Source organism: Mirounga angustirostris, unplaced genomic scaffold (genome assembly GCF_029215605.1).
Source record: "Mirounga angustirostris isolate CCGP_5_RB_7025 unplaced genomic scaffold, mMirAng1.0.hap1 SCAF_14, whole genome shotgun sequence".
NCBI classification, from domain to species: domain Eukaryota; kingdom Metazoa; phylum Chordata; class Mammalia; order Carnivora; family Phocidae; genus Mirounga; species Mirounga angustirostris.
In genome coordinates, this window is record NW_026991722.1 from 17106385 (window position 1) to 17128008 (window position 21624).

Here is a 21624-nt window from a genome sequence, read left to right on the forward strand (position 1 = left end):
CATTCTGTCTCAAATAATAAATAAAATCTTTAAACAACAATAACAACAACAACAATCTGCCCAGTCTGGCTCATGGTGCTCTGTATAAGCAACAGAAGAGAGAGGTCTCTATCCCCTGTAAATTCTAATCTAGTAGGAGACAGACAAGGGAAATATTAGAGCATTCATACCGGCACAGGAAAGGAGAAGGAACCTGCAGGTGAGATGTGCTTCCCTCCCACACCACCAGCAACTCCCGATGGAGGCGCATGCATGCAGTTCCCATGACGGCTCAGACAGCTAACCCTCAGTCATTTGAGGCACATGTAAGAATGGAGAACTTTTTTTAAGATGCATTTATTTGGGGGGGGGTGCAGAAGGGGGAGGGAGAGAGAGTAGCAAGCAGACTCCACGCTGAGCGCAGAGCCCAACGCAGAGCTCCATCTCAGGACCCTGAGGTCACCATTTGAGCCAAAATCAAGAGTCAGACACTTAACCCACTGGGCCACCCAGGCGCCCCAAGTATGGGGAACTTTTAATAAGATCTCACGGATTTTTCTTGCATCAACTTTATTTATGTATTTTTCATAATTTCTCCAGGTGCTATTGTAGTAACTTATTGGGACAGGAAAAACTAAAAATGTCCATGAAGATATAGGACCAGAAAATCAAGAGGTTTGCCTACCCAGGGCAGAAAAGGGCTTCTGCTGGGCGAGCATGAAGGTGAGGTGAGCTGGACAGAACGAGGCCCCGTTACAGAGTGTCCAACATCACCCTGAGGGCCTGAAGCCAGAGGGTGACTGCGGGCAACAGGAGGGGGCTGACAGGATGAAATGAATGTTCTAATGAGAGCACTCCAACAACTCCCAACTGTCCCCAGCAGCCACCGCAACCCTCATGGCTCAATCCTACAGAATACCAAGCGTGAACAGGGCGGGGCGCCGGGGGCCTGTTCCACACCACTGACATGCATGGCCTGGGAAAGCGATAGGACAGGCAAGTTGGACTGGGACACCTCTAATGTCTCCATGTCTAAAGTTCAAAATGGTCTTTGTTCTCCAAAATCTGGTCCAAATCCCAGTTCTCAGTGGCTCTAACCTCATTGTGCTGATGGTCCAGTAACTTATTGAGACACCCAGCAGAGCCAACAGGAATAAAAGGGCTGATTTCAAGATGTAGGAGTATCAGGCACAATACTCAAAATAAAAAAAGCTAATAAGGACGTAGGAAAACCAGGCTGCTGGTGTTTCCAGAAAAGGCACAGAAATCACCAAATTCACTCACATCACCAAATCTCTCAATTCAGATTATACACACCAGAGAATACCCAGTTCTGCTAGGAACAAAATAATGCTTTCGTGTCTCCCTAAATTAGGGATTTAAAAAAAAAAAAAAAAAAAGGAATGTATTAAAATAAACACACATTCCCAAAGTGTATTTTTCTACGGAGAAAAAAAAACACATCGGAATCCAGTCTCCTCATCAAATCAAGCCAGATGGAAGGCAAGATCCCCTGCACAAAACGCGGTCCATTGCTCCATCAGAAACTCCAGAGGGGGGCCCGGTAATCTCGCCTTAAGGAGGCCTCCAGGTGGGGCACCTGGGTGGCTCAGTCGTTAAGTGTCTGCCTTCGGCTCAGGTCATGGTCCCAGGGTCCTGGGATCGAGTCCCGCATCGGGCTCCCTGCTCTGCAGGGAGCCTGCTTCTCCCTCTCCCACTCCGCCTGCTTGTGTTCCCTCTCTCACTGTGTCTCTCTCTGTCAAATAAATAAATAAATAAAATCTTAAAAAAAAAAGGAGGCCTCCAGGTTTAGTTTTCAGTTTGGAAAGTGCTTGCCTAACTCGTCAGAAGCCTACAAAAAAACAAAACAAACATACCTGGCTCCAAAGATGTCCTTTTTGGCGAGATCAATTCCAGAAACCACCTTCACTCTGAGAATACGGGACTCTCCCTGTTGAAAGAGGAAAAAAAAAGTTTAAGAAATGGACCTTCAATGGGTCACTGTCTTACCCAATATGCAAAGGTAACGATTTCTGTTTAGACCAGTACTGGGGACAGAGAACCAATCAACTTAGCACAGGCGACGCTTCCTCACACTCAAGTTCAAAAGGCAACGTTCCAGTTCAAAACCCTACGGCCCTAGAAATTCAGAACATCTTGGGGCAGCTGGGTGACTCGGCTGAGTGTCCGACTCTTGATTTCAGCTCAGGTCATGATCTCAGGGTCCTGGGACCAAGCCCCGAGTCCGACTCCACGCTCAGCAGGGAAGTCTGCTTGTCCCTCTGCCCTCCCCTCCCCCATGCTCTCTCCCTCGATCTCTCAAATAAAATCTTTTAAGTAAAAATGTAGAGCATCCAGGTTAATTAAGCACAAGTTTAATTCAAACTACATCATGCAGATCGATTTGGACCAGTGAAAGATTTCCCAGTTATATGCCAAGAACACAAGCATATGTTTGAATCTTTAATAAAGAACTTATTTAATAAATAATTCCTTGATTTTTCACTTTAATAAATAATTACTCCATGCAAGTTTGTCCATTTGTGCGCACGGCCCGAGACAGAAAAAAATTTCATGTGGTACAGCATTTTCTCAAAATTACAGTTTCATCATGTTGGTATAAAACAAGCGAAAATAATTCCTCAGGGGCGCCTGGGTGGCTCAGTTTTTAAGTGTCTGCCTTCGGCTCAGGTCATGGTCCCAGGGTCCTGGGATCGAGCCCCACATCGGGCTCCCTGCTCCATGGGAGGCCTGCTTCTCCTCCTCCTCCCACTCCCCCTGCTTGTGGTTCCCTGTCTCGCTGTGTCTCTGTTAAATAAATAAATAAAATCTTCAAAAAAAAATAATAATAATTCCTCAGTTGCAGTGAGGAGGAAAAAAAATAAAGATCATAATCTTAAGTGGAAATCATCTCAAACCATCTCGGAAATCACTCATTCATTCATCCATCCATCCATCCACCCACCCACCTGCTTATTTCTTCATTCCAACATTCTCTAAGCAGCTCCTATTACAATTGGGCATTGAGCAAGGTCTTAAAATATAGATACGAATATGCTCACGGTGTCCTGTGAGGGGTGGGTAGACCCACAGTGCAGGAACCAGTGATGGCCTCATGCCCAAAGGCAGAGGTCAGAGCAGTAGCTAAGGACTAAGACATTCAGGCGAGAGGAGCGCTGTCTTGCTCTCAAGTTTCTGGTTTGGGTCACTAAGTGCTAACATGAACTGAATTGTTGAATTCAAGGCATCTGTGTAACAACCAGGTCGGGGGAGAAAAAAAGACTAGATAAATGGGAAAGACATCCGGTATGGGTCAGATGGGGGGTTATCGGTGTAGAGTGGTAGTTGGTGGTTAAAGCCACAGGTGCAGAAGAACATACCCAGGAAGGGTGAGGAGGGGAAACAGCTAGGGCTGGAGCCCTTGGCAACAGGAGCACCGAGGGGCAAGAGAGGAGGACTGTGGAAGTGTTTGGTCAAGACCTGGCTGAAGGAAAAAAAAAAATCCAAATGATTATGTCAAAGGAGGCAGGGTGAAATTCAACATGGAGCCAGGAGGCTACTGAGCCCTGGTCAACGCACTGCACACACACTGAGCGTGTCTGTGTGCAACCAGAAGCGTGCTGGAGATCGTTACTTTCCAGGATTCTTCCAACCATCCTCCCTCCCTCCCTCCAACCACCTACCCCTGCTGCAAGGCTGCCCACCTGCACACACAGCAGAGACACAAACAGGTTTCTCAACTTGTGTGTGCTGAGGATCCCTTTCCAAATGAGGTCTGCATTCAAGTTTGGATTTCATGTGCTTGCTGGGCTTCACGAAAGGATGAAGACAAGTGAGTGATAACTAAAACATGGCTTTGCTACAGCCCAGCAGTGTCTCCAAGGGCTTCCCAAAGCTTCCAGGTTAGGCACCGACTGCCTGACCTCTCTCCCTTCCACTCACCTCCACGGCCCGGCACCAAGGATTCCTTGTTAGCACAGCCATTACCTAGGCTACGACTCTTTTGTCTCTCCCAGCACACTGCACCCCACCACCCATCATTAGACCTCTCTGATGACCTGCTCAACTCAAGGAAATGCCACGGTGGATGCAGGTTTTTACACTTGGATAAAAATCTGGCCACACCTTTGTAGGGTTTATGGTACAATGTGAAGAATTTAAGGCCCGCTGGGGTGCACACACTGCATATAAGCTGAGGATCACGGGTGAAAAGGAGATCCTTGTCAGCCAGGTGAAGGGGATCTCACACCTGAGAGGGAATGAGGAACCCTGCAGAAGAAATGAGGGCAGGAAACAGAGGAGTGTACTTTCCTGTCTCACTGCTCCCCCCATCCCAGCTCTCTGGCCCTCCCCTCACCCCATGACAAAGACTTCCAGCCAGCAATTCTCCCCAAACACACTTGTGCGGGGTGGGGGGGGGTAATCAGTTGGCACCCACGGATGGTGGATAGTGTTAAAGGAAGTGCTAAGTCTACAGGCCAGTCCTGAGTGCTGGCAAAAGGAGATGGTGGATCATCTGGTCTGCCAGGCATAACCAATTGGGGAAGGGTAGCAGTCTTTCCACCCCAGGCTGGCACTGGTCATCAAGTTGGGGAAGATTAACATGTACAGTCTGTCACAGAGCAAAACATAAGAATTCTGGTAAGAAACGGTCTCTTTATCTCACAGCACTTGGGATTCTCAAAAATCCTGGGCAGTGTCCTGGACTTTCCACCAACTTGATAGGGGGCTCAACTGCATCGTGTCTGGATTCTAAGGAATAAGATAAGCCCAGCTCACACCCATTCCCTGAGGTTTATATTAACACTGGGTGAATGCTCTTTGTTCTTACACTGGGCAGACCTACTTTTCAAAAGCACACATTTTAAAGTCAGGGAACATTTATATGAATAAATGAATAAAAATACACTTCACTGAAGGAACAAGTAGAATTTTTTTATGGAAATTGATTTATTCATTTGGTAAGCATGAGCGCCTGTTCTAAGATCTAGGGATACAGCAATACAGACAGACAAAACGCCCCACGCTCACCCTGCCCCACCCAGCTTCTGGTGTTCATGAAAGTGCACTGTATACCAAGGCTCTCAACTACATGGGGACACAAATTGGGGGTCTGGAGGGCAAAGGGTAATATATAACATACTTTAAAATTTTGTACACATATCTTTCCACTAAATAAATTCTCATGTAGGAATCAAACCTAAGAAAATAAGCACAGATATGTGCACAAAGCAAACCAAAGAACAGCTAAAAGGACAGTCACCAAAGCATTTTTTAATTGGGGGAAAAAAAAAAAAAAAAGAAGTCCCTCAAAAGTAGACAGTTAAATGTTCACAGCAATTCTGTGCAATGAACTACAACACTGTCATTAAAAATGTGTGAGATTCAGGGCACCTGGGTGGCTCAGATGGTTGCGTGTCTGCCTTCGGCTCAGGTCATGATCTCAGGGTCTTGGAATCGAGCCCTGCGTCAGGCTCCCTGCTCAGCGGGAGGCCTGCTTCTCTCTCCCTCTACTACTCCTCCCTGGTTGTACTCACTCACTCTCTGTCGAATAAATAAATAAAATCTTAAAAAAAAAAAAAAATGTGTGAGATTCTGGGGCGCCTAGGTGGCTCAGTAGGTGAAGCATCTGCCTTCAGCTCAGGTCATAATCCCAGGTTCTGGGATCGAGCCCTGTGCCAGGCTCCCCGCTTAGTGGGGAGTCTGCTTCTCCCTCTGCCCCTCCCTCTGCCCCTCCCCCTGCTCATGCTCATGCACACTTTCTCAAAGAAATAAAGTAAAAAGTGTGAGATTCTGTAATGACCTGCATTCATTCCACAAGTGTTTACTAAGTACCAACCATGTGCCAGACACATTATCTGGGGGTACAGAGATGAACAAGACAGAGTTCCTGCCTCAAGGAACCTACAATCTAGAAGGCAGAAAGAATATAAATATATATATTGCAAACAGGAATTTCTGATGGTGTAAGTGCTTTGATGGCACCTCAGTAAAAGCAACTAAGTGGAGGGAAAGAGGGAGGATATTTATGACTGGTCGTCAGGGAAAGGCCTCTTTGGAGAGGAGACACCTGAGCTAAACCCAAAGGAGACAGAGGGTGATGATGGGGGTAGGGATATTCATGCAGGGGTGACAGCAAGTCCCAAGGCCTCAGGGAGCAGGTCTGGCATTGCAGGGAGAGGCGAGAACAGAGTGGTACGGTGGGGCCAGAGATCCAAGAGGCCAGTCTCTATAGAAAGTGGGCATTATTCCAACCATCTCTGGGAAGTTTTAAGCAGGGGACTGATCACATTTGACGTGAGTTTTTAGAAGACCACCTTGGTTGCTGTGCAAGATCAGACTACAGGGGAACAAGAACAGAAACAGACAATTAGAGATCTGGCAAGAGATGGTGGGGGCTTCACATAGGATTGAGATGGAGAGGAGACCATGTTCAAAGTAAACAGCCTGGTTTATAAAAAAAAAAAAGTTTCAAAAATGAGTTACACAATTGAGTTAGAGATAATTAAGGTGGTCAATAAGCTATAACCCTTTTCCAATTGGACTACATTTCCCAGCGTTCCTCACAGTGAAGTGGTCATGTGACTAGGCTCTGGCCAGTGGAATGTGCACTGAAATGATGTATGCATCTTCCAGACCTGGCCCATAAGACCCTCCTACTCATCATCCTCCCTCCATTCTCTTCTCCCGGCTCAGCAGAGAAAATCCTTAAGGCCAAGAAGGGAAAAACTCTGTGAAGGGAGCGTAGCGGGATAGAACATCTCCACCTCATCTTGCCCCCTCCACCATCACCTACCCACCTTGCCAGGACAGTGAGCTGGAAATAGACTTGTACTGTTTCTTCCCACTGTAAATCACAGGTTGCTTTAGCAGTTGGCCTTTGCTCATATACAATACAGTCTCAATTTTCAATATATATCAATTACGTACAGGCACAGAAAAAGACAACAAAAGGAGTATAGTAGCAGTGATTACCTCTGGATAATGGATAACTTTCTGGTCTACACTTTTTTCTTTTTGAAACATTACGCATTTTTCTTTGGAAATTAAATTTTTGTAGAAACACCGGAAAAATAAATAAGGAACAAAAGAAAAATTTAAAATCACAGGCTTAGGGATCTAGGTTTCCGTATTTCTACGGTGAATAAACCTTTTGTCATAACAAAAACCTACAGGTTACATTTTAGCTAACTCACAAAGGTACAGAGCTGTCTACCTGGGAGATGTGAGAAGGACACCCTTCTGTAACACCCAGGCAACAGCTGGGAGGTGAAAGGAGGAAAGAGCCTTTATTGAGCACTTACTATTTATAAGCAGCTGTGACAGGAAATTTCACCTCCCTCCGAAGTTATGGGGCAAGGGAGCAGGAAAGAGAATGTTACTCTAAAAATCGTTTTTACACACGGGTTTCAGACATACAGCAAAAACTTATCTGTGTTTCCTCTCAACAATAAGTGTGCATACAGATAAGCAGCCACTGTGACCCTGTAAAGAAACACGTGATCAGGTGTGTGACTACTTTTATCAGATGCAATGGGCGACAAGCTGAGCAACTGGACTTTCTGAGGCATGTAATTACTTTCATAAAATCTACGCATGACATTGCGGGCCTGGTTATGACTCCAGTAGAATCCAATGTTTAACTAAGGCGGCTTACGACAACGAAGGTATTATTTGCAGGTGGGCTATGTGAAGCAGAGAAAGTGCAGAGAAGAGGTGAGGCCGAAAACAGCGCGTCTGCTCATGACTCTCAGGGTCTCTCCCAGGTACTACTCGTCTCCTGTTTTCGCACGGTCATTGCACAACAGGGACGATTCTACACACTTGACACATGTTTTTCTTTTCCACTTCATTTTCTAATTCTTCCTGAAGGCTTAAAACAAGACAAGGTGCCCAAGCCATAGCTGAGTACTGCTGCGCAAGTCCCAACTTATCAATGGGGGGGCGGCATTCTGAAGGCTCATTTGTAAGGTAGTTGTTTCCAGCTCAGAAGCCTGCTCGTATAAACTGTGGGTAAGGGGTTACCAAATTCCCATGCCCACCCACAAAGCCTATGAAATACATCATCTATCAAAATCACTCCTATGATAAAATAAAGCTCAAGTTCCAACTCAAAGTAAGATACTACAATTTATATTTTCTCTTAGGAATCCACCTTAGAAGGTGACTTTTTTTTTTTTTTAAGATTTTTGTTTATTCATTTGAGAGAGAGAGAGAGAGCGGGAGCCCACATGGGGGGCGGGTGGAGCAGAGGGAGAAAGAGTCTCAAGCAGACTCTACACTGAGCATGGAGTCTGATGCAGGGATCGATCCCAGGACCCCGAGATCACGACCTGAGCCAAAACCAAGAGTTGGATACTTAACCGGCTGTGCCACCCAGGCACCCCAAGAAGGTCATTTTTCGTATTTGATCCCTTATCCTTCACAACAGCAGCTGATTCCACCCACCACCGCCCCACCGCAAAAGGTGATATCTGGGTTAGGAAATAGTGTTCTTTCTCCACAGGATTCCCCAGTGACCCCAGGTATCACATACAGCCATCCTTGTAGACAAGGAAGATCTACGTCAGGGACTTGCATGTCTTAGTCCTTCATCCCTAAATTAATTTATGTATTTATCTTCCATATTCTACAGTGTATTTATAGTTCTCACTATTACCCATAACATTTGCAGGCTCACAGTAAACACCTCCTGGTTTAAAGGGATGATTAGTATCTCTATACACTGAAATATCTTGAGTTATATGTATGTCCATTAACTTCAGATGCTTTAAAAATTAAATGAGCTAACATAAAATGCCCTCACTGTGCCTACTACACAGGAGATACCATTTATCTTCCCATTCCCACCTGCTCTTTCTCCAGCTATGAGCCAAGATCCTGTTCCATACATCTCTTTAAATTTTCTACAACCCCTGTCATCCCCGACCTCATCCCTTATTCCTGCCCTCTTCAGCTCTGCAACCTCCTGTCCTCTTCATGCTCTGCCTTTCCCTACTCTGTATTCCCTGCCCCAATTCCTACTCTCTAAACCTTTTCCCCTCTTCACTCCCTTGATGGGTCCCCGGCCTCACACTGCTGCCAGCTCTCCGAGCTTCTTGCTCTCCCTCGGTTCTCCACTCTGACCTTCTCACCATTCATTCAAAAAAATGTGCTAAGTGACATTTATGTTCAATGCTCTGTGCTAGCAGACAGGAAGAACACCAAAGTAAAGAACACACCTTCTTCTGTGCCCAGGAGGGGCTTACAATCAATTGCGGGCATTAGACACACACGTACCTGTAATACACCTGTAATACAGGAGGGAAGAGAAACCTAAGGTACGTGGGTTGAGGACAAACACACACAAGGAGTTACAGGAAAGGAGCCCAATACTGAACCTCATGTCCAGCTCGAGCTCAGATAACCCTGCTGACAGCAAACAGCCCCAACTCATAGGCCCATCCTCTGTGGCTGCTCACTGTCAGCCCAACACAGAACGTTCTAAGTGCCAAGTCCCAGGGATAATAGTTGCGGAGAAAACTGTAGAAGCACAGGACTTCTGTGCACAACCTACATTTCTCAACCTCTGCCAGATTATGGCATTATGCCAAATGGAGCAAATGGGGAGAGGTAAAAGGATGGCCCTCCAGAGCAGAATCATAATTTTAATGCTCAAGGTGACTAATTTTCAGAAATTATGTTGTGTGGGTTTTTTTTTTTTAATTTATTTATTTGAGAGAGACAGACTGGGAGAAGGAGCAGAAGAGAACCTTCAAGCAGACTCCCCGCTGAGCACAGAGCCTGACAAGGGGCTCGATCTCATGACCCATGAGATAATGATCTGAGCTGAAACCGAGTCGGATGCTTAACTGACTGAGCCACCCAGGCATCCCTATGTTCTGCGTTTTAAAATATGTCCACAACTTCCTTCTTCAAGAGGCAGGGCTTAATTTTCCTCTCACTGAAGGTTGGACACAATGACTTCTTTCTAATAAAGAGAATATGGAAAAAGTTGAAGATTAGGTCATTAAAGACACTGTAAGCTTCCTCCTCTCTCAGATCGCTCTCTCTGGGGAAAGCCGGCTGCTGCCATGTTGTGAGGACATCAAGAACCTACGAGGGGTCCAGGTAGTGAGGACTGAGGCCTCCCGCTAACAGCCATGTGAACGAACCATCCTGAAGTGGGTCCTCCAGGCCCAGGCAAGCCTCCCGATGACGGCACTCCTCACTGACATCTTGACTCCTACCTCATGGTAGATCTTTGCCTGCTATATGCCGGTAACTCTGGGGGGCACATGTGGTGAGCCAACACCAACCAACGTCACCTCACTGTTCCTTCTTCCAAAAGCTACTGAGCATCTATTATGTGCCCACCTTGAGTAGGTGCTACTGATGTGTGGCAGCTTCTCTTCATCCTAATTCACTGCCACCCCATTAGTCTAACCTTTCTAGAATGTCCTTTCTCCCTTACAACAGTGGGTCTTCCCCATGGAAAAATGGGTCTAATTAAAACCCCTCAGCATAGCAATGAAGGCTCACCACAACCACCTTTATCCCTACTCCCTGTGTTCTTTGCAGGGACCCAATTCCCTTCCTCACTGCACCTGTCCACACAGCACCCATCCATCCTCTATGGTCTGCTCAACGTCCATGTTGTCAGGAAACCCAAGGAACTTACTCAGCTCTGCAAACAGTACCGGAAGAAGGACTCAGTAAGACAGAGTTCAAGCCTATAGGACTTTACTTTCTGTGTCCCAGGAGAACAACATACACACAATTACGAGACAACACAATAAACTTAATAGCAGCAGTGAATGGTAATCTACAGGAATTTAGAGGAAGAAATAACGTACATGTAAGGGGAGGGGAGAAGGAAATTGGCCAGAAATCTGGGGCAAGCCTCAGATGAGCAGACATGTGAGGCAGGCCCTAAAGATTGAGAAAAAAGGGAGGAACAATCTTCCAGACAAAAGCAGCCGCATGAGGGTACCTCGAAATGAGACCAATCAATGTGCAGAGAGACGGGGGAGGGAAGAACTGCCCAGGCTTCATCCTCCGTGTGCTACAGGGCAGACACATCCAGCAGGCGAGGGACAGGCTCACTGGGTGACAGGAGCAGAGAGAGTCGAGTCCAGAGAGAGAAGGACGGGACACAAATTACAATGGCCCGCTACACTGTTCTGGCGGAGAGCACAGTGGCTCTGGGGATGGAGGACACGGGACTGGTTCCAGAGCTCCGCGGGGGGGTGGGGGGGGCGCACAGCATGGCTGGGTGACAGGCTGGTTTTGCAAGGTGGAGAAGGCACCCCCTCAAGTTCCCAGTTTGGGTGTAATGGGGGCTGGCGCTATCTGATGGTAGAAAATCAAGGAAGGAGAGTGAGTCTGAGGTGAACGGCAATAGGAGAACGTGGATTTCCTGATCTGAGGTTACCCTGCCAGTGTGCAGGCAGAAATGTCCAAGAGGCAGTCAACATTCAGAAACCAGAGCTTGGCACAGAGGTCAGAAACAGACACTGAGCGTGGGGGGCCCAGCCCCTTCTTCCAAGCCTGACTTCAGACTGATCATTCCGTCTGGCACTTGAGTAATAAGTCACTGTAGTCTTTTTTCCCTGTAGGTAAGTCTTATTTTCTCAACTCTATGGGTGCACCGTCCAATATGGTGACCAGCAGCTACACAGGGCTATTTAAATTGAAGTAAAATCCATTACAATTAAAAGTCAGTTCCTTAAGGGGCGCCTGGGTGGCTCAGTCGTTAAGCGTCTGCCTTCGGCTCAGGTCATGGTCCCAGGATCCTGGGATCGAGCCCTGCATTGGGCTCCCTGCTCAGCGGGGAGCCTGCTTCTCCCTCTCCCACTCCCCCTGCTTGTGTTCCCTCTGTCGCTGTGTCTCTCTGTCAAATAAATAAATAAAATCTTAAAAAAAAAAAAAAAGTCAGTTCCTTAGTAACATGAGCCGCGTTTCAGGTACCCAACAGGTGCATATGCCTAGGGGCTGGCTACCGTGTTGGACATGCAGAGACAGAACGGGGGGCATTTCCACGGATGGTGCTGCTCTAAAGGGCACTCAACTCAAGGCAAGAATGAAGCAGGGTCTGAACACCATCTTGTGAAAGGTGGGAAGACTGGAAAGAAGGAAGGGAGAGAGGGAGGAAGGGACCCCTATTCTTAGCCCAACTGTAACTCAATCCAGCTGTGGAGTCCAGCTCCCTGGACACGAAAGGGGGAGCTACTGTAATCCCATGTGTTAAGGGCAAGACTTCTCTGGAATACTGGAGACCAGCATGCAAATTCCTAGCTGTAAAGCTGAATGAAGCCAGTATTCTATAGTGCAGTACAGTCCCTGCGTCTAGACACTTTTTATATCGTTATACAAATAGAGGGACAGTGGGGACAGCGGCCTAACTGAGTGCACAGCGGAGACCGGGGAGCGTAGCTGATGAGGCCAGAATCATGACCGGGTTCCTCCATCCTGCACAGTAGTCACAGGAAAACGGAGAATACTCAGGAGGGAAAGGGCACGTAGGCAAAAGGCAGTGACACCAGATGAGGGTGAAGAGCTACGGCCCATCACCAAAGCACTGCCCAGAGGGAGGCCGGCCGAGTGCGGACATACCGGGGCCCAGAGGACCGACGGCCTGCAGGGAGACGGTGAGACAAGAGAGGAAGCCACAACCACCTGCTCCACAAGGCCGTTGCTGGAGGAGCACCTGGAAGCTTCTGTCAAGCCTCATGCCAACTCCCATGATCGCACTGAATCCCGCACCACCACCCCCCCACACACACAAAGTGCAGTTTTCACCCATGCCTGAAAAGTGCTAGCTCTGCATCTATTTCGTTCAGTGCCAACATGAGAAGTCTTTGTTTCTGACTTCTCAACAGAGCGTCGAGCCACGACGTTCCGGGTTCTTTGTAGAGCTCACCATTCTGCCATCACTTCACCTGGAAAATCGGTCCCTCAATTAGAGATGGGGGACCAGGCAGGGTGAGTGGTGGGCTGAGGAGTCAGCTGTGGGTGGTGGTCACGTGCTGAGTGGCATTCACAGTCCGACGGGCCTCACCCCTAATGGGACTCAAATGTACACCTCCGCAAGAACGTAAAGCCTTCCATGTGTGGACAGAGCTGTAGAGTGGCTCTCAACGAGAAATGTTCAGTTCTCGAATGCCAAGAATCCACAGTAATTCAGTGATCACGCAGACAGGAAAGGAGGGTTCCACTGAACAGCTTCTGTGAAATGAATGAGCTGGAAAGAGCTCCAGCACAAAGCACAGAGTCGCTCTCTTCCACTAATTAAAAATTCTCTTTTTACCAGAAGAGTTGGTAAAAGTCCATGTAACAGGTCTTCAAAGAATCCATTTATCAATGGTGCTTTTGTTCCCAACCTCTAATCACAAGCCAGGAAACATGTTTAAATTACCCCCAAGATCACTAATGCAAGAATTATCTTCTGTTTATAGTTCTAAGAATGATGATAATAAACAACTGCACTTTGTTGAAAGCCAAAAATCATAGCTCAAAATCTAAATTCTGTATTTTTCATGGCACTCATAACTCTGTCCTCTCCTCTTCAATAAAGTGAAGTCTGGGTTTCTGGAATGTGTAATTTGACTAGAAGGATCTGGAAAAGGTCTGGGTTTCAGGCAGCAGGGGCTACTAAGGGCCCCTAATAACACAATCCACGGAGTGAGTTCCCTGGTCCCAGATCTGAATCTCCCCAAGTAGGATCAGAAGCGTGACTCATGTCAGTATGCCAAGGGCACCTAGCATCTTGAAAAGGACACACCCAAACAAAGTTTAGTGTTGAGTTTTAGATTTTACAGTGAAGAAATGACCTGTTGCATGGATCTGAAGCCTCAGGACTGGCGTGTTTCCTCTACAGGCAAGTTGAACAGGTGCAAATTATAATCAGTCAAAAGGCTGTGTGTGGAGAACAAGGCTTAGAGTATCCAAATACATGCTATACTCGTCTCCACGACCGGGTGACCCTGCCACTCACAAGTGCTTGAGCCCCAAGGCTCTGGACAGGCCTTCCAACAGCAGCATCAAACAGAAATCTCTCCAGGCTTCCCTTTCCTGAGCTCCAGGCCACGCGTGCCCTCCCACTCCCAGGCTCTGTTCCCACCATGCAATGCGAGTGATGAGGCTCCCCCTCCACAGACCTAAATGCCACCCCACCCCACCCCCGGAAATCACACCCAAGTCACGTCCACCGTTCCAGAACGGTGGGCAATCCCAAAATCTCCAGCCACGTATTTACAGATCGTTTCTCGCTTTGCTCCCACAAATACCTTATTTGCTCCTAGCTTAATCCTCAAGAGGTTACTGTTCTTGATTCCTGGGGGGAGAGGAAAATGTGCTAAAGTAACTACCCATGCTTATGCTCCAGCTTGAAGCCTTCCTGCCCTCATGCTGCTGACTTCACTTGAGGCCAGGGGGAGGAGGGCACTGGGGGAACCAGGGCCCAAAAGCAGCAAAACTGGGGTGTCACAACCTAGCTCTACTATTCATCCCAACGAGTCACTTCCCACAGTGGCTAAGAGAATCTGCCATCAACCCAAAGGAATCAGACACAAATGATGGGCAAATGTCCCAACTTTGAGAGAAAAGCAGCTATGAATCATACTATAAATGACAACTTGGGCTAGGACAGCTTTCCCCGCTGCCAGATCCACCAACTCGCTCTTCGGCTCCTATCTCCTACTTGTCCTTCAGCCCTCTGCTAACGTAGCACATTCTCTGAAAATGTCTTCCCGGGGCTCCTAGGCTAGGTAGGGCCTCCCACAAAAGGCTCCCACAGTGCCCCAGATTTCTTCTCTCACCCTTTATGTCGCTGCTTTTAAAATTAGCTACCATGGGGGCGCCTGGGTGGCTCAGTCGTTAAGCGTCTGCTTTCGGCTCAGGTCGTAATCCCAGGGTCCTGGGATCGAGCCCCACATCGGGCTCCTTGCTCCGCGGGGAACCTGCTTCTCCCTCTCCCACTCCCCCTGCTTGTGTTCCCTCTCTCTCTCTCTCTGTCAAATAAATAGGTAAAATCTTTTATATATATATATATATATACATATATATATATATATATATATATATATAAAATTAGCTACCATGGAGCGCCTGGCTGGTTCGGTCAGTAGAACATGCAACTCTTTTTTTTTTTTTTTTTTTAAGATTTTATTTATTTATTTGACAGAGAGAGACACAGCGAGAGAGGGAACACAAGCAGGGGGAATGGGAGAGGGAGAAGCAGGCTCCCCGCAGAGCAGGGAGCCCGATGCGGGACTCGATCCTAGGACTCTGGGATCATGACCTGAGCTGAAGGCAGTCGCTTAACCAACTGAGCCACCCAGGCGCCCAGAACATGCAACTCTTGATCTTGGGGGTGGTGGGTTCGAATCCCACGGTAGATGTAGAGATTAGTTTAAAAAAACAAAACAAAACAAAACAAAACCTTAAAATGAGCTATTGTGCTGAAGACAAAGCTCTCAGAAGGCAGGGGCTAGACAGCAGATCACTGGGGGTGGCAAGAATCATGGTCCTCATGCAGCCCAGTCAAGGCCGGGGAGCCACAGAGCAATCCCTTAGCTTGCTTAGCATGGCTTTCCAAGACTCTAGTAAAGAGCTCGGCACCCAAATGTTCCAAGGGGAGTGAATGGCTGGGTGAATAAATGACATCAATCCAAAGTAAAGTTCTTGAGTGAATTACTAAACAGTCTGTGAGCATTTAGAAAAGGAAAACAATCTACAGCTAAGGTCTGCCAAGAATAAGACCTGCAAACTTATTTCCTTTTCTGATAAGATTAACAGCTCCAAAGCTGCATACCTAAGTGTACAGAGACTTTGGCCAAACCACGATCATATTCTTCTACACGAGGTGACAACAGGAGGGTGAACTTAGTTGTACCTTGTTGTTAACTCCCAACCCAAGTATAATCATTAGACAACTCCAGGGAGGTGGGGTCGAAGGGGTGTGTTAGGTCCCAGGGCTCTATTATTAACTCCATCCTGGGCAACACTTTAAGCCTGGAAAATCCAGATGAGGATATCAATGGCAGGCTAATTCAATTGATAGTTGACATACACAACTGGGTAAAATGTCAGAAAACTGGATCAGAATCCAAAAAGATTTCATGAGAATGGGTGATAGGTCAAACGTTGAGGATGGTTTTACAGTGGAGTGTGTGCTCCGCTGCCTGATTCAGTGCAGGGGGCAGGAGGGAAGAGCACCAAAGGTGGGAGAAAAAAAAATCTTTAGGGTTTTGGGGTGCCTGGCTGGCTCAGTAAGCGCAGCACGCGACTCTTAGTCTCAGGGTTGTGAGTTCAAGCCCCATGTTGGGCATAGCGCTAACTTTAAAAAAAATCTTGGGTTTGTTTTTTTTTTTATCTCAAGCTCAGTATGACTCAACACTGTGACAGTAAACCACCTGCATTATGCAAAGTCCAGAGCCGGGAATGTCATCATACTGTACTCTGGGCCAGGGTTATGTTCAATTCCAAGGGGCATGACTTAGGAGGAAGATGGTTGTTTTGTTTTGAGGACAGAATCTATACAACAGAACACAATGCAACCATAAGAATGAGGATGTATTCTAAAGCCAGCCTTGCAAACCCGAGCCATACGTGACAAGGCTGGTGGGAAAGGCTTTGTAGGGTGCGCCATCCTCCATCTAAGAAGGAAGGAGATGTGTGGACACACATGCGTATTTGTTGGCATGTACATAAAAAAGTCTGGAAGGACACAAGAAAATGGTACCACTGACAAGACTGAGGACAGAAACGAGTTGGCTAGGGACCGAGGCTTATGAGAGAGACAGACACACAAAGATGCCTCACTGTATAAAAGCCTTCTTTAAGCTTGAATTTAAAACCACTTAAAGGGGGGCGCCTGGGTGGCTCAGTCGTTAAGCGTGTGCCTTCGGCTCAGGTCATGATCCCAGGGTTCTGGGATAGAGCCCCGCATCAGGCTCCCTTCTCCGCGGGAAGCCTGCCTCTCCCTCTCCCACTCTCCCTCTTTGTATTCCTGCTCTCGCTATCTCTGTCTCTGTCAAATAAATAAAATCTTTAAAAAAAAATAAAAATAAAAATAAAACCACTTAAAGGTATGAACTCAAGAAAATGTTTTTTGAGTCTCCAGGATAGTTAATAAACAAACATCACACGAAGACTTAAGAATGTTTAACCTGGTTTAACAACAACCACCAGATTCTTTCTGTGGGAAGGGGGGGGTGTGGGTGGAGTTGCAGAAGCCAAGATATTTTCTGTTCTGAGGCTGCAGAGGGCAAACCTCAAACCAAGGAGTGAAGGCTGAAGAAAGGCAGATGTGCTTTACAGAGGGAAGGAAATTCTGGTTGTTAAGCCTGGTCAAACACAGAGCAGGTGCCCAGAGCTGACCGGTTAGCACCAGAGCGAGAGCAAAGGCCTGCCACCTGCCAGAAGTATCAGCAGGTAGGGGGACCATGAACCAGATGATGCTTGATGTCCCCTCCCAACTGTGGGGTGTGATTTTTAGAAGGCCTGACCATAAGGAGCCAGAAACTCAGACCAAGAAGATTCATGCAAGATCACACAACACTTTCTACAGATATACACACATGTGATTTCTCTAAGACAAATAGTAATTACAGTCCCGTCTCTCTCACACTGAAACACATTCATAAACCAGAACGCTTCTTCACTTGCAACCAGTTTCAGAACATCACGAATGAAATAACCAATGGAAGTAAGAGCACGTGTAATCAGTATGTTTTTGGTTCTGTTGTTCTTATTCCACACATTTTTTTTTTTAAAGATTTTACTTATTTATTTGACAGAGAGAGACACAGCGAGAGAGAGAGCACAAGCAGGGGGAGTGGGAGAGGGAGAAGCAGGCTTCCCACCGAGCAGGGAGCCTGATGCGGGGCTCGATCCCAGGACCCTGGGATCATGACCTAAGCTGAAGGCAGACGCTTAACGATTGAGCCACCCAGGCGCCCCTATTCCACACCTTATTTCAAGAAGGATTTACGAAGGCTAGCAGGCTCTATATGAGATGTTTAAAATTCCTTTTATAAAGAACAGCAAAACTTCTACCATGGGCTGGTCGCTGGTCGCTGGTCGCTATGGAAGAGGGCGAGAGGTCGCTAGTGCAAGGAGCAGGTGAAGTTAGCTTGGGCTGCTACAGAAAGCTCAACCGGAACAACACAGGAAAGCAATACCACCAGCTCCAAGGAGAGCATCCAGATAAACCTCAGCTAGGGAAAGGCTGCAAATGGAATAGAGCTGTCCTATTAGAAACTTCAAGAAGCCGCAGCAAACAGTGCCACAAACCTTGGAATGCTGTAGGCATCAACCCCAGGAGAGCAGGTGCTGGGGTGACAAGGGTAACAGGATTTGTGTAACCACTCATGGCCTGAGGCCCATGAAGCAGCCCCTTTGAGTCCATCCTAATTCCTCACTCTCCTTCTGTGGCTGAAAGCCAACCACACACCACGAGGGATGTCCATTTCATACCAATATACCCAAGACAAAACCTTCATGGTCACTGACTTCACATTTAAAAGGAGACAAGTGGGGTGCCTGGGTGGCTCAGTCGATTAAACCTCTGACTCTTGTTTCGGCTCAGGCCATGATCTCAGGTTTATGGGACCAGCCCCAAGGCCGTGGTGGCTCTGAGTCCAGCAGGGAGTCTGCTTTCTCTCTCCCTCTGCCTCCCCACCCCTGACCCCGGCTTGTTCCTCTCTCTCTCTCAAATAAATATTTAAAAAAAAATAAAAGGAAACAAATATGTTAGGTCATCGATCTTATGTTGGGCAGAATCTCTGCTTCTTATAAGGCAGAATTTACTGCCTTAAAGTTTGCACATGTGCATTATCAGATTTAACATTTCAGCTGAACCTCATTATCCAACAATGCCCATTTTATCACAAAGATCTAACATTAATAAGTCATTAAGATAGTGACTGAAACATTCTATTTCCTAGCTTACTGGAATTTTACCTTGTGTTTTGAATCATGAATTTTTAAAAAAAATAATGTTCCTAAAAATAGAAAGCTATTATTTTTCAGGTTCCTCATAGGAAAAAAAATAAGATTAAACGATTTCATCTCAGTTCTCACTTTGCTTTTTTTTTTTATTTAAAACTATCAAAGTCAAGGGGCGCCTGGGTGGCTTGTCAGTTATGTGTCTGCCTTCAGCTCAGGTCATGATCCCAGAGTCCTGGGACCAAGCCCTGTGTTGCCTGACGTCAGGCTCCCCGCTCAGCGGGGAGTCTGCTTCTCACCCTGCCCTGCTTATGCATGCTCCCTCTCTCTCTCAAATAAATAAATAAAAGCATAAAAAAAAAAACAACTATCAAAGTTTTCTAATTTTTTTCCAAACTACAAAATAATCTCAATTACTCTGTGGCTACATACAGCTTCGAAAAGAGAGGTCAAAGAACGTTAATACCAAAATGAACATGACAAATGTTATTTCCAACAGAATGCTTTTGGAGGAAAAAGGAAACAGGAATGTTAAGGTCTTCTTCTTTAAATAACAGGTACAGGATGCTAGACCAAGTCAGTGTGCTAGTTCTCTAGAAGACCATCTGAAATACACTTTTAAATATTTATTCCCTTCACAGTAATATTTTACGAAGCTTGATTATTTTTGAATTGTCCTAATACGGGTTTCTCCCAGGAGGGGAGAAATTCCAAAGTAGTCCCTTCAGAAGTGTTTGCACCGCTCTGCCTACACGTACACACACCCACTTCTCCCGTATCGGACCGGCATCGCGGCAGGCCTTCCTATTTGATGAGCAACTGCCTACTGCGGGTGGTACTTGGGCTTAGCCCACCCCGCCCTGGCAGCAGCTTCCCTGTTCCACAGGGTGGCTGGGACTTTATCAGGTGTTAACGGGAACTGTGACTGTCACATCATTCTGTCCCTTGTGGTTACCGCACACAACCCTGCATCTCCCTTCTCGCGCCACGGTGCGCCCGCTCTTAGAAGAGTTCTGCTCAAGAGAACAGCAGAGGGTTCCATGGGGCTCGGGAAACACAGAGGCAGTCTTGCTCTGCACGAACCCAAGTTCATGTATCACAGGGTCATTCCAAACAAGGGTACACGGTTTTCACCGTAGGGAACTTCCCTTGGACTTACAGCCTTTTTGTAAGAGCCATGTCGCGTGTCCATTTTTATTTTATTTTTTAAAGATTATTAGAGAGAGAGCGAGTGAATGAGCAGGGGGGAGGAGCAAAGAGAGAGGGAAAAGCAGATTCCCCGCATGACCTGAGCTGAAGGCAGACGCTTAACCGACTGAGCCACCGAAGCGCCCCATTTTTATTTTATTAAGGATTTTCTATGGAACATTTTTATTCCATTCTTTTGTCAATCAACCTCTGCTGAATGCTGGGGTTTTTTCCTGCTACTGAAAATTAATCTTTAATTTTAATGCCAAGCACTTTGTACTTGGACTTTTGATGCTTGATGATGTTTACTTGCTTTTCCTTCGAAGCTTCCAACAGGTACCTTAGGAGACACAAACGTCAACCTCCTCCCACTTCTAATTTGAATCTTTTCAACTACAAGCTCTGGGACACATTTTGTACCTTCTGCAAAGCCTCTGCTGTTCTTCAGGTCCATCTATAGAGAGCCTGTTACATTGATGAGGGTGATTTTTTAATTATCAAATGAGAGACTGTAGGAAGACAGATACCGATTCATCCCCAGGATGATAAAGCTTCTGATATATGCCATTCCACCCTCAGGGGCAGTGGATCCAGATCCCTTCCACAGCCTGAGCATGCTCATTTCACCTCCCGTTCCCTGAAGCCCTGAGGATGCAGGAAGAACATCAGCCACCCTCGAAGTGCTGTTCACAAATTAATACCTGTCATACAATTTGTGCATTTCTCACACTGGACAGGTGCTAGTTCCCTGCATGATTCTATGCAGCATGATGTACTGAGAAGCCACAGGACCGGCAGGGAGCACCTTCTTGGAGTACCGATTTTTCTGGAAGTCTCAACGAGTCGGACAGTGGTTCTCAAAGTGTGGACCCCTGACTACCAGCACCGCCATCACTGGGCAACTTGGTGGAAATGCTCAGACCCCACCCAGACCTCCAGAATCAGAATCTCTGGGCTGAAGTCCAGTGATCTATGTTTACAGGCTCCCAGGTGATTCTGAAGCACAATAAACTTTGAGGAACAATGTCCTATTAAAACAAACAAGGAAGTACCATGGAGTAAAACAGGCAATTTGCACCCGTTCTGAACATTTCCTATTTGCAACTGGCGGATCTGGACTCAGCTGCAGGGACGAGCTCAGTCCCCTCTTCCCAGGGAAAACTCAGAGCCAACAAAGCTTCTAAATGCTGAGGACTCCCAGATCTGCATCTCCAACACTAACCCCCTTCCTCTGGCAGCCCAGCCCTGAATCTCAATCTTCCTCTCTCTCTCTCTCTGAGCCAGCAATGCTTGCAAGGGTGACTGGGGTCGTACATCAAAAGCTGAACAGATCCTGTGTTCCTTGCTCCTTTGCTCCAAGGCCTGGCAGCACCCTTTATTTTTAAGAGATGGGGGAGGGGCAGAGGGGGAAGGAGAAAGAGAATCTCAAGCAGACTCCCCACTGAGCGTGGAGCCTGAAACGGGGCTCAATCCCACAACCGTGAGATCATGACTTGAGCCGAAAGCAAGAATCAGATGCTCAACTGC

At 46.9% G+C, this 21624-nt stretch overlaps 1 protein-coding gene across 3 annotated transcripts in view; it reads right to left on the minus strand.

The window, feature by feature from the left end:
* Window positions 1–21624, minus strand: part of NEDD4L (NEDD4 like E3 ubiquitin protein ligase) — a 335626-nt gene that overhangs the window by 223382 nt on the left and 90620 nt on the right. For all 3 annotated transcript variants that reach the window (XM_064578837.1, XM_064578835.1, XM_045886634.3), the window contains exon 2: window positions 1857–1930. In XM_064578837.1, coding sequence (XP_064434907.1) covers window positions 1857–1930 — 74 coding nt within the window. The remainder of the gene's footprint in view (window positions 1–1856; window positions 1931–21624) is intronic.